The 14,036-nt window shown below is 42.7% G+C and overlaps 1 protein-coding gene across 1 annotated transcript in view; it reads right to left on the reverse strand.

The window, feature by feature from the left end:
• The window catches only part of LOC120026486 (alpha-1-syntrophin-like), a 63,264-nt gene that overhangs the window by 19,410 nt on the left and 29,818 nt on the right, over positions 1-14,036 (reverse strand). Inside the window, exons 3-7 of the mRNA XM_038971368.1 lie at positions 8,401-8,587; positions 7,249-7,438; positions 4,518-4,648; positions 3,402-3,598; positions 1,985-2,172 (exon numbers count right to left, since the gene is read on the reverse strand). Coding sequence (XP_038827296.1) covers positions 1,985-2,172; positions 3,402-3,598; positions 4,518-4,648; positions 7,249-7,438; positions 8,401-8,587 — 893 coding nt within the window. The remainder of the gene's footprint in view (positions 1-1,984; positions 2,173-3,401; positions 3,599-4,517; positions 4,649-7,248; positions 7,439-8,400; positions 8,588-14,036) is intronic.

Consider the following 14,036-nt stretch of genomic DNA (forward strand, 5'->3'; position numbering starts at 1 on the left):
TGTATATAGATTCTCTTTTTTTCTACCATGTTATTGACTTGTTTATTGTTTACTCCATGTGTAACTCTGTGTTGTTGTCTGTTCACACTGCTATGCTTTATCTTGGCCAGGTCGCAGTTGCAAATGAGAACTTGTTCTCAACTAGCCTACCTGGTTAAATAAAGGTGAAATAAAAAAATAAAATAAAAAAAATACTAATAAGGATCTGGCTAAAAATACTTGAATCAGTTATAGAACCCATTGCCCTTTATGGTTGTGAGGTCTGGGGTGCACTCACCAACCAAGAATTCACAAAATGGGGAAAACACCAAATTGCGACTGCATGCAGAATTCTGCAAAAAAATATCCTCTGTGTACAACGTATTACACCAAATAATGCATGCAGATCAGAATTAAGCCGATACCTGCTAATAATCAAAAAACAGAAAAGAACCATTAATGTCCAAAAATCACCTAAAAGGTAGCGATTTCTAAATCTTCCATAACAAAGCCATCACATACAGAGAGATGAACCTGGACAAGCTGGTCCTGGGCTCTGTTCACAAACACGAACAGACCTCACAGAGCCCCAGGACAGCAACACAATTAGACCCAACCAAATCATGAGAAAACAAAAAGAATTACATGACACAATGGAAAGAATTGACAAAAAAACTGAGCTAACTAGAATTATATTTGGCCCTAAACAGAGAGTATACAGTGGCAGAATACCTGACCACTGTGACTGACCCAAAATTAAGGAAAGCTTTGACTATGTACATACTCAGTGAGCCTAGCCTTGCTATTGAGAGAGACCACTGTAGGCAGACCTGGTTCTCAAGAGAAGACAGGCTATGTGCACACTGCCCGCAAAATGAGGTGGAAACTGAGCTGCACATCCTAACCTGCCAAATGTATGACCATATTAAAGACACATATTTCTCTCAGATTACACAGACCCTAAAAGAATTTGAAAACAAATCCAATTTTGATAAACTCCCATATCTATTGGGTGAAATACCAAAGTGTGCCATTACAGCAGCAAGATGTGTGACATGTTGCCACAAGAAAAGGGCAACCAGAGAAGAACAAACATTGTAAATACAACCCATATTTATATTTATTTATTTTCCTTTTTGTACTTTAACTATTTGCACATCGTTACAACACTGTATATAGCCATAATATGACATTTGAAATGTCTCTATTCCTTTGGAACTTTTATGTTTACTGTACATTTTTTATTGTTTATTTCACTTTAGTATATTATCTATTTCACTTTGGCACAGACAGACAGACAGACAGACAGACAGACAGACAGACAGACAGACAGACAGACAGACAGACAGACAGACAGACAGACAGACAGACAGACAGACAGACAGACAGACAGACAGACAGACAGACAGACAGACAGACAGACAGACAGACAGACAGACAGAGATGTCCCTCTCCCTTTGAAAGTAGACATCCTCTCATGCTTCTCTATGATCTTTACATTACATGATGTGTGCTGCGCCTGCGCACAATTTGGCCTTGGTACACAATTATTAGGCTATTACCATCAAGTTACGTGAAATAAAGTTGTACTGTGCAGCATGGACTTCTTAGCTCACAGTGTTACGGTTGAGTTGACAAAATGCAAAGCATCACCCAGTTGTTGAGAAGGACTGTTCCATATCCTCATATATTGTAGGGACCATTATTTTCTCATAATTTTGCCCAACACCTGCACATGGAACAGACCGTCCTCTGAAGTCAACAGGGGTGATGTAACCCCTCTCTACTCGTGTCCAGGGCATCATTTACGAGGCGTAATCTTTCTATGGGTAGAATGTCGGCGTGAACGAAAATGGATGAGGGAGAGAGAGAGAGAAAGACAGAGTAGAAGCGAGAGAAAGAAAGAGTAAACAAAAGAGAAAGAAGGAGAAAAAGAGAGAAAGAAAGACAGCCAGACCAACCAAACAAATAACCAACCGACCAACCAGTCGTCAGTCCAACTCACAATCTCCGCCTCGGGCCCTCCGAAGTCGAGGAAGATCATGCGCACGCCGTCGTCGGAGGACATGCGCAGGCGCTCGAAGGGCTGCTGGAGGAGCACCGTCTTCCTGATGCCCATCTCCTCGGTGAACAGGGAAAAGCCCTCGTCGATGTGAACTCCCAGGTTGCACTCCTTCCCGTTCCAGCTGCAGGCTGCCAGGGACCACAGGGGGGGAAAGGGTAACACAGGTTGGTTGGTCACTAAGGGCCAGTTTCCCAGACACAAATTTCTTCATTCTTCATGAAGATTCTTCATTGATCTTGCGTATTAGCCTAGGACTAGGCTAAATCTGTGTCCAGAAAACCACCCCTAAAAGTTTTTATTGTAAGGCGTTCTAGATGAAAGCATCTGCTAAACATTGTAAATGCGGTCATGACTCCCCTTACAAAACGAAATACTAAAGGTACAGTAGTTTATTGACTGATCTGTTCTCTGAAAAATTGACAAGGACAGCTCTTATGAGACATACTTCCCGACATTGATCATATAGTCAGTATGAATGCAGACAGTTGCAATTCATTTATTTTGTAGGTCCAGTTTAGATGTGGCTGCCTCCCATGAATGCAATGAGTAACTTTTTATTGACAATATGTTGCACCACACCACAAAACCAGTAGAGGGCAGTACTTCCCTATTTAAACAGCCAGACCTGCACATACTTGCTGTCGGTCTTTGCTAGACTATCTGCTGTTGTTTTGCAGGAATCCATGATGACATATTCACTTACAGTTGGAGCATTTAAATGTTACTTTTCAAAATACCTGTTCTGCAGCAACGATACATCGTTAGTGTGACAAACTCTCTCAGAGGGTGATGCCAAGCACCAAGTTGAATAGCAATAATGAATAATGAATGAATGAATAATACAAATAATTAATAATAATAGTGTAATGAAATACATTTCTAAAACATGCCCCTGAAGATGCAGTAACATCCAAAATGTTAATTTTTTTGTATTTTTTGGGGGGGGGGGGGTAGATCAGCTTTAATATTGAAGATAGATTGTAGCTTCTGTCAATGCAATTGTCTGCATCATTTCCAATCCCCAATGTTTTTACCTGCACTGCAGTTGGCCTACAGATTAACTTTTGAAGACCGTGTTAGCCCTCTGAGCTAAAAGCCTAGACATTTTCTCAAGGAGCTAACGTAAGTCCTCCTGTCTCAGACCCCTCATGACACGAGCATGGTTCCGTACTGAAACCCTGTTTGAGACCTGAAGACTTGTGTTAACTTCCCGAGCTCATGCCTAGGCTTATGCTCAGCGGGCTAACTTGGTGGAGGCTCCTCGTTCCGTACCTTGTCTGAAACCTGAAGACTCGCATTAGCTCGCCTAGGCTTTAGCTCAGCAGGCTAACTTCCACCGCTACTCCTTCATCCGTACCTGTGGTGACTTCCTGGATGAGCTCTGCGGCGTTGTGGCAGCCGTCCACCAGCATGTGGGTCCAGGTTGAAAGCTCCTTGGCCGAGTTCACCCGGAACACGTGGGTCTCTACACCCTGCTTGGTGCCCATGCGCAGCCCAAAGGAGAGCTCCGAATCCAGCAGGGGAGAGCTCTTCCCCGGACCCGAGTGGACCAGTCTGGAGGAGGCGGGGATGGGGAGAGGGAGGGTAAGAGAGGGGGAGAGAGATGTCATGGAGAAAGGGGGCATAGGGAAGGGATAGAGGGGGAAAGGTGGTAAGAAGGTGGAAGAGAGAAAAGGGTGGAGTGAGGGGGGAGAGGAAGTGTAGGACATGAAAGAGAAGGGAGGGAGGGAGAGAGAGGATAAGTAGAGAAAGAGCGAGAAGAAAAAAAGAGAACAGAGAAAGAGTGGAAAATGAGAGAGAGAACCATGAGGGGTGGAGAAAACCCAAAACACAACTTGCTGGTTTTCCTAATCATTTTCACATTAATATGACAACATGCGTGAACATTTACAATGGGCCATTTATGGAAGATTATTAAGTATGCCAATAGCCCAGTTTGGGGTGTGTTTAAGTATGATTTGCTGTTTGGCTAGAATGTCTTGACAGACTGGCTTTAAATACAGTACAGGCAAACAAGGTAGTGTGTGTACATGCGAATGTGTCCCTCCTAGTTATGATGAGATAATAACTTTTTGACCTAATGATCTTAAGCCGTGGTTCGTCATTTAACTGACTTGGCTGGAAGGATATTTGACTGTCTGGTTTCAACCCTACACAGTGTGACACTCCCACATGTGTTAGGTGACAGGCACGTACACACTTATACATGACTGGTTTAAAGTTACAAAATCTTGCAAGGTTAAACCTTTCTAAGTGTCTTTTCAATACTGTTTATGTGATGTACTGTATCTGCCAGTTCTGACTGCATTATTTGCACTGGAAAGCACTGGCAAATCAAAGATGGCCACCATACCCGGTTCCATTGCTCATCCCTTTAAGAGAGCATGTCCCTTTAAGAAAAGGTAGCTTTTTGGGGAAATGTTTGGTGTGTACCTGGGGCTAAGGTTTTAGATAGTGTGTGTGTGTGTCCTACCTGGTTGTGATGAGTGGGTGGCTCTTGACTGGGCTGTTGATGCTGTCTTTAGTGTCAGGCAGGGTGGGGTATAGCAGCAGGTCTCTCTCAGTCAGCAGAGCCAGCACCGGTCTCTCTGGACCCTGGGTCGCCTTGGGGGAGAGGACAGACAGACACACACACTTTTTCTGAATCAAATATCACAACACAACTACCGGTCAAAAGTTTTTGAACACCTACTCATTCAAGGGTTTTTCTTTATTTTTACTATTTTCTACATTGTAGAATAATAGTGAAGACATCAAAACTATGGAATAACACATATGGAATCATGTAGTAACCAAAAAAGTGTTAAACAAATCAAATTATATTTTATATTTGGGATTCTTCAAATAGCCACCCTTTGTCATGATGACACTGTCGCATATTCCAATGCTTCTTTGACAAAAGGTTAAGTTCAAATATTAATTTTCAATTCCATACTAAAGTACAAACAAGGGGAATGTGTAACAACATCATTTATTCAGCAGAAACAACAACGAGTGTCTAGTTTCTGACAATTTGAGGGCAGTTACATTTCGCTCCTTTCATCCCAAAATGTATCGATTTGTCAGCATTCACGGTAGGCAAGGCTGCTTTACAACATTGAAAGAAATATATTCTTCGTGGAAAATTCCATGTGTTGTGGTGCTTGATGATAATGTTCAGTCCATCAAGGGCTTTTACTACATTGTTGATGGGTTTTCAACAATATGGACCGAGTCCAGAATTAAAAAGCAGTCTCTATGGCTATTCTCCATAAAAATAATTCTGATTCCAGGACTTAGTCTGTCTCTGGGAAACCGGCCCTATATGTTTCATTCCTTGAACAACGTTAATTATTTTTCCTTTTTAAGGCACATACTACCTATTAGCTGGCAGCTCCTTAGCACAAGGCTAACGTTAATGCTAAACCTATTCTCAGAAAACACAGAAAGTTGCTTTCAATAAACTAAACAGACATGTGGTACAGTCTTCAGTCGGCTGCTTCTAGGCTAGTCGCTAATGCATTTAAACAGAACACAGTGTTAGAGTCAGACGCTCCGTATTTCATTCTGTTCATTGCTAATCTAGCTTTCGCATTGCTAAAATGCTAAATGCTGAAAAATATACATAGGAAGAATTTCAACAACAAAAAAAATGTGCCAAATAATAAATGTCCATACAAATGTATGTATTACAAATACATTTACAAATGTATGTTACGCATTAAAATACATTATTTGTGGATTTTGTTCCACATACAGTGCATTCGTAAAGTATTTAGACCCCTTGACTTTTTCCACATTTTGTTAACGTTACAGCTTTATTTTAAAACTGATTAAATCGTTTTCCCCCTCTTCAACCTACACACAATACCCCATAATGACAAAGCAAAAACAGGTTTTTAGAAATATTAGCAAATGTATAAAAAAAAAACGCTACAAGCTTGGCACACCTGTATTTGGGGAATTTCTCCCATTCTTCTCTCTCTCTCTCTGCTCCGTTCATCTTTCCCTCGATCCTGACTAGTCTCCCAGTCCCTGCCGCTGAAAAACATCCCCATCCCCCATGCTTCACCGTAGGGATGGTGCCAGGCAGTGAAGGCTGCTGAGGGGAGGATGGCTCACAATAATGGCTGGAACGGAGCGAATGGAATGGCAACAAACACATGGAAAGGTTCTTCCATCTCCACAGAGTGACCATTGGGTTCTTGGTCACCTCCCTGACAAAGTCCCTTCTCCCCCGATTGCTCAGTTTGGCCAGGCGGCCAGCTCTAGGAAGAGTCTTGGTGGTTCCAAACTTCTTCCATTTAAGAATGATGGAGGACACTGTGTTCTTGGGGACCTTCAATGCTTCAGAAATATTTTGGTACACTTACCCAGATCTGTGCCTCAACAAAATCCTGTCTCAGGGGCTCTACGGACAATTCCTTCGACCTCATAGCTTGGTTTTGCTCTGACATGCACTGTCAACTGTGGGACCTTATATAGACAGGTGTGTGCTTTTCCAAATCATGTCCAATCAATTGAATTTACCAATCAAGTTGTAGAAACATCTCAAGGATGATCAATTTCGAATCTTCGAGTCTCATTGCAAAGGGTCTGAATACTTATGTGAATAAGGTTTTTCTGTATTAATTTTTTTATAACGTTGCAAAAAAAATCTAAAAACCTTTTTTCGCTTTGTCTTTATGTATTGTGTGTAGATTAATGAGGATAAAAATGAATTTAATCAATTTTAAATTAAGGCTGTAACGTAACAAAATGTGGAAGAAGTCAATGGGTCTGAATACTTTCCGAATGCACTGTATATCCTAAAATGCATTCCCCCCAATGTTCTTTGGAACACACTCAAGGGACACATTAGCTGACAAACCAATAGAAAGGCCTTTCTTGGTTAGGGTTGAATAATTTAAGTAATTGGGTTCAAATACTATTTGAAATCATTTCAAATACTTTATCTGTGCTTGATTGAGCTTGTCTGTTGCAATAGAACAAATAGAAAAGTCTCAAAAGTGCAAAGCCCGCCCACCTGGCACTCCTGGCACGCTAAGGGCTCAGACACAACAATAGTTTTTGCTGGCGGAGAGTATTTAGCACCTCTGAACAGCCTTAAAGCAAATGCTCAAAGTATTTGAAAGATTTGAAATATTATTTGAACCCAGGCTTGCCTGCCATATAAATGCATAAAACCAAACAGAAACAAAAATGTGACCTTTGACCCTTTGTACCTGTTCAGTGATCCAGCCCATGTGTTTGACCTCCAGGCCCGCCTGCATAGCCCTCAACTCATCCCTGACGCGGGGAACCAGGCCCAAGACCCCTACCTGGATGGCGTTGTACCAGGACTGGGCCATGACGGGGTCCTTGGCCCTCAGGAACACTGAGCTCTTTCTGCTGGACGAGATCACCTCAAAGTACCTGTGTGAAGGGGAGGGGACAGAGGGAGAAAAGAGAGGGGACAGAAAGAGAGAGAGAAATTGGGGAGGAGAGAGACGGGAGAGCGAGAGACGGGGCGAAATAAAAGAGGTAAGAAGAGAAAGGGGGGAGACGAACACAAGAAAACAGTATTCACTGTGGTCAGGTCCCTTGTGAATACACTAAAATCCACATTTTGATGACCCTTGAAGTTGAGGAGTGTCAATTAGCTATCCTCCTGTGACAAATTAATTGACATACTATTAAAGGAAAATATTCTCATCCACTTTACCTCTGGACAAAGTAGTCATGGTAACTTGACGTGAGGTGATTCTAACCTAAACATAGTTTGTCGGGTATTTGTCATTCAAGGTCTTTCATACTTGGAAAAATAAACACTAGCCCCCTGGTATGCTCCACAATGTGTTAACATTGACCGAAACGTTGGTTTGAGCCCCAATAAAGCTCATTGTGGAGAATGCAAGTGTCCAAAAACCAGTGTGCTTCTTTTTGACTGAATTTTTCATACCAAAGGTGAGATACAAAGAGAGATGAAGTAGGACACACACTAGTGCTCCACTACATACCTTTAACTAAGCTTAGTAAAACAAAGCTTCAATCATTTTCATCAGGTCATAGGCTACTAAAAGTCAAACCAACAGGGACGGCAGACGGAGCTCAGAACTTGCTGTGAAAAAGGAGATAAAACAGAGCAGCACTACTTTGCTTCAGGTGAAGTAGGGTGCTCGTTACCTCCAACGGACCTTCGTTTCTATTCCAAAAGGAGTGCCTTGTGGGTCTTTTGACTTGATGAACATCTTACTGAATTCAAGATTACAAGCCATTGTACCCAGTTTCTCTCTCTAACTCTCTCTCATCGTGGAACTCAGTTCCCCATTAGCCTGTGCCAAGTCCCCAACAACCGAATGTTCCGGTTTTCAGGGACTGGTTTTCACCCGCAGTACCTGTTCTCTGTGTCCGGGGGGCACTGTTTCCTAGTCACCTGGCACATTTTCAGCGATATGGTCCTGGCCTCCAGCTCGGCAGGGGCGTGTGCGCCTTTCTGTGATGTGGCAGGGGGGGAGTCCCAGGGTAAGGGTGCGCCGGGGGAGGTGTTCTTAAAAAAGGCCGACATCTCCTTGATGTATTTCACTGAGAGGAAAAAAGAGAATTTGTATTAAGGAAGGTGTCATATAAGGTGAATTGCAAGCCGTAAGAACAATTATGTGGATTTTGGGGTTTCCCAGACACAGATTAAGCCTAGTCTTGGACTGAAAAAGCATACTCAATGGAGGATTTTAATTTAAATGGATTTTTAATCCACGACTAAGCTTAAACTCAGTTAAAGAACAATTGAGGGTCGGTGTCCGGGAAACCGCCCCTCAGTGTTTAGCTGATGGAGTGTGCAAGAGAAGGTTAATTAGCCAAATGAAGTTGGAGTTTGAACTATAGCCTTGGCTCCTATCAATGTTGCGCATTTCATGAGCGAGTATTCTCTTTCACTGCTGTGACCAAATCCTGATCCTCTGCTCGCCTTGCCTGTCGTTCAAGCACCCGCTCTCTGTCTTACACATGCTTCTTACACATGGCCTATGCCCACACAGACGCACCACAGCCAGCCTGCTCGTTCACTCACCAGACACACACACTCACATGGCAACCGCACGCACACACGCACAAACACACATGCATGCATTCAAGCCCACGCACACGCACTCATATGCACGTGTACGCTCAAACACACAAACGCACACACAGCCTCCTCCTCCTCCAGAGTGGTGGCAGTTCTGCTGCCCACTAGGCTGTGGTATGGGGAGCCAGTGCAGGCTGGGGTATAAATAGACCAGAGGACGGGAGAGAGGGACCAGAAGGGTACTACTCAGGTTTCACTTGGGAGGTGTGAAGTGGTCCTCTCTCAGGGGACAAACAGAGGCTTCCTCTGACCCCAAAAGTCAGTCAGTCAGTTAGTCTCTCCGAGACCTACCAAAGAGTCAGAGGCAGCAGTGTGCTCCAGTGTTTTCCGTAAGCGCCGTCCGTCGGCTAAATAGCCGATAACAGAATATGTAAGCCGGCTACTTTTTCCACTTCATAAATGAAGTAGGTTTCTTTTCATTTAAAAGTTTCAATTCGCTTGTCAGAAAAGACAGTTTAGCCTTCTCCAGCTAGAATGAACAATATGAATCTTCTAGTGATCTATTGATAGGTCAGGCGCCTGTCAGTCACAAAGTGAGCAATGAAAGGGAAATATTGCTGGTTTGTCAGTCTGCTGCATGTCCCGCCTCTCGGTACATGTGTTATTTTTGTGAGCTGTGGTTGGCTACAGTCTAATTTCTTTTCACGGAGGAGGGAGAGCATGATGCTTATTCATCGTTTCCTGTGAGTGAATTTACACGTCCCATGTAATGTACTGTAAGTAATAAAGATGAGTTGAAATCCACTTAATTTCTGTTTTGTGGCACATTAATTTATTTTACCCTTTTTTTAAAAGTCAGTTAAGAACAAATTCTTATTTACAATGAACAATGCCTAGGAACAGTAGGTTAACTGCCTTGTTCAGGGGCAGAACGACAAATATTTACCTTGTCTGTTCGGGGATTCGATCAAGCAACCTTTCGGTTACTGGCCCAACGCTCTAACCACTAGGATACCTGCCGCCTTCTTTCAAGTGTTTCATAGGCCTATATAGTCACGGAGGCGGGGCGCATAGGCTATTTACTGTGCTTTGATTGACAACTGAACAGCAAGTGTTGACTAATTCATAAAAGGTGTCAAACTGACTGAATAAAGTAAAAGGTGTCAAACTGACTGAATAAAGTAAATCTCCTTTATCCCTTTGCTATTTCCAGGCTGTATCACGACCGGCCGTGATTGGGAGTCCCATAGGGCGGTGCACAATTGGCCCAGCGTCGTCCGGCTTAGGGTTTGGCCAGGGTAGGCCATCATTGTAAATAAGAATTTGTTCTTAACTAACTTGCCTTGTTAAATAATGGTTAAATAAAAAAGTACTTAAAAATATATATACATCATACAATGTAGTTATATGTCCATGGTATCGCATCGGGACAAGTAAACCAAAGATCTTATTTTGTATTTTCCTAGGATTAGGGAAAAAGGAAACCGCACATTGCTCTTGATAGTATCACTGATCTTTAATAAACTTTACGTATCGGCCTCACGGCCTTCGTCAGAGCTTTGTATTTTCATAGGATTCAAAGCCCATGTTGAGACTTGCCTGTGATTACTGAAGACACTCGTCAGTGTAGCCCAGTGATGGGTTCATTTGGCTCCCTAATTTGCATACTGGTAGGGTACTAATGCTATTTGCCGATTTCCTGCAGATAAATTATGAAAACACTCGATGAAGATATTGAATCCTCAATGCAGGAACAATAGGTAGTGGAGAGAGAGAGCCTTATTCTGGTCCAAAATATGATAAAATAAAGCAGATTGAAGGTTATAAAAGCTAATGTCATAATACTAATATGGTATTATAAAATGTATTGCTATAGGACTACTGATTTGATTAAAGTGTCGACAATGGAGTAGTCAACAGTTGCTTTCTGTGTAGTAAAGCCCATGTTTAACACCTGCTTCATTATTCAATCATACCTGTAGGTTTATTCATTGTTGCCTGACTTTGTATAAAAGTAAGGATGCACAATCTGGTGGGGGTCCTCCTTCATTTTTAAAACAATTTTCCTGCAATTCTATGTTGTTTCTCAACAGGGAATCCATGTTTACTTGACAGAACACAACCTTTTTTCTTAGGTTTTTGCCACAATAAACTAGATTGAAATAGTGGACTAGACTTGTTTTTCAGACTAGATTACTAATCTATCGCCTTCCGTCAAAGTCCCACCCACAGTGATTGATTGACAGGTCTGAAACCATAGCAACTCTGACTTACAAACATCCTGCTCCCTCCCCTGACAATCCCTCCCACAGTGATTGATTGACAGGCCAAACTGTTAAAGGGATAGTTCACCCAAATTACAAAATGACGCGCTGGTATCCTTACTTTTTCTATTTGGCTGCCTACTCCATGTACTTACGGGAAACACTGATGCTCTCTATACTGTATATCTTGCCTTCTCTCTCTTTCTCCCAGTCCCCACCCCTCTCTCTCAATCTCTCTGTGGCATAATACGTGCTGGTCTAACACCCCTCACACTTGTACCAGACTACCAACATGGTTACCTGGGCAACACTTTCACACCACAAACTCTGACCCACACACACACACACACACACACACACACACACACACACACACACACACACACACACACACACACACACACACACACACACACACACACACACACACACACACACACACACACACACACACACACACACCTGACAGCCCACCAGTGTTTCAAGCCTCGATGACTCCTGAATACTATGCTTCTACCATGCTTCTAATTGCCCTTCTAGAGTTTAGCCTAGCTTCCCATTTGTGAAGTAGCTTAGCCGTGTGTAGAGTTCTGACAGGGAGAAGCTATATTCCCTACAGTGAGCCTTCGATCCCATAGAAAACACAGTTGACAGTGCATGTCAGAGCAAAAACCAAGCCATGAGGTTGAAGGAATTGTCCGTAGAGCTCCAGGACAGGATTGTGTCGAGGCACAAATCTGGGGAAAAATGTCTGCAGCATTGAAGGTCCCCAAGAAGACAGTGGCCTCCAACATTTTTAAATGGAAGAAGTTTGGAACCACCAACACTCCACCAATCAGACCGTTATGGTAGTGGCCAGATGGAAGCCTCTCCTCCTTAAAAGGCACATGACAGCCCGCTTGGAGTTCGCCAAAAGGCACCTAAAGGACCCTGACAATGAGAAACAAGATTCTCTGGTCTGTTGAAACCAAGATTGAACTCTTTGGCCTGAATGCCAAGCGTCATGCCTGGAGGAAACCTGGCACCATCCCTATGGTGAAGCATTGTGGTGGCAGCATCATGCTGTGGGATGTTTTTCAGTGGCAGGGACTGGAAAACTAGTCAGGATCGAGGCAAAGATGAACGGAGCAAAGTACAGAGAGATCCTTGATGAAAATCTGCTTCAGAGTGCTCAAGACCTCAGACTGAAGCGAAGGTTCACCTTCCAACAGGACAACGACCCTAAGCACACAGCCAAGACAATGCAGGAGTGGCTTCGGGACAAGACTCTGAATGTCCTTGAGTGGGCCAGCCAGAGCCCGGACTTCAATCCGATTGAAACATGTTTGGAGAGACCTGAAAATAGCTGTGCAGTGAAGCTCCCCTTCCAACCTGACAGAGCCTGACAGTTCTGCAGAGAAGAATGGGAGAAATTTTTGGCCGATACCGATATCGATAGAGATAACCGATATTTAAAAAATGTTTGGCCTTTTAAGCATTCTAGTACAGTCAAATAGTTAACACACACACACACACACATGGACGCAGTGGTCTAAGGCACTGCATCTCAGCGCAAGAGGCATCACTACAGTCCCTGGTTTGAATCCAGACTGTATCACATCCGGACATGATTGGGAGTCCCATAGGGCGGTGCACAATTGGCCCAGCGTCGTGCGGCCTTGGCCGGGGTAGTCCGTCATTGTAAATAACACACACACACACACACACACACACACACACACACACACACACACACACACACACACACACACACACACACACACACACACACACACACACACACACACACCACACTGACCAAAAAGTAATTTTGTTGGCATTTACATATGTCCCCATTACCAGTAAAACATAATCAAAACCCATTTCTTTAACTTACTTGCTGTGCTGTTTCGTTGTTCATTTGTTCAGTCATTTCATTCTCAACCAGAATTTCTCATACTATGGAACGCCGTTTGGGTCTTTCCGTGTCAAATAACACTATCAGGACCTGAATATGACTGCACGTCACATAATAATTTAACACGTTCGTAAATGTACGTTGTTATTACACATTGATTACACTATCACTCCTATTTAATATGTCACGTATGCTATGAAGCTGGTAAAGTTGTCTCGCGCACCTACAATGCTGGTCATAAAGCTAGCTAGCTCATGGATGCAAACAATGTTCTTCCCCAAAAACATAGCAAAACGACATAATCTGTTTCAGTAGCTACAGTTAGCTAGCTAACTATATAGCTAGGTGTCATCATCTAAAATAACCATAATTCATAAGACAGTTCTTATTTGATTAATGGTGGTCAGACCTATCTATGTTAAGCTAGCCACAATAAGGATTAGCCACAATAGTGGACTTTGCCTTCAAAATAAAAGAATGTCATTGACAGTGACGCAAATTAACACAAGTAGTAGAATTATGCCATAATTGAATGCTAAATGAGGTTGGAATGTTATAAAATCAACAAAGGCAATAATTTGTTAATTTTACAAAAATCTGTTGAAATCACACTGGATGTATTATACTTTAGAATTGCATTGGGGCATACTTATTTTACTGTACAGCCTTACCTATGGATTGTAGATCAATGACATGGGGTATCAGTCTACTCAGTGACACCCAGAGAACATTAGCGTCGTAGCTCTTATTGCGGGACTCTGAAAGAACTGTGAACTGAGGCCCATTTATTGTCAACATATGTGTATT

The sequence above is a fragment of the Salvelinus namaycush genome, chromosome 2, assembly GCF_016432855.1.
Source record: "Salvelinus namaycush isolate Seneca chromosome 2, SaNama_1.0, whole genome shotgun sequence".
NCBI lineage: Eukaryota > Metazoa > Chordata > Actinopteri > Salmoniformes > Salmonidae > Salvelinus > Salvelinus namaycush.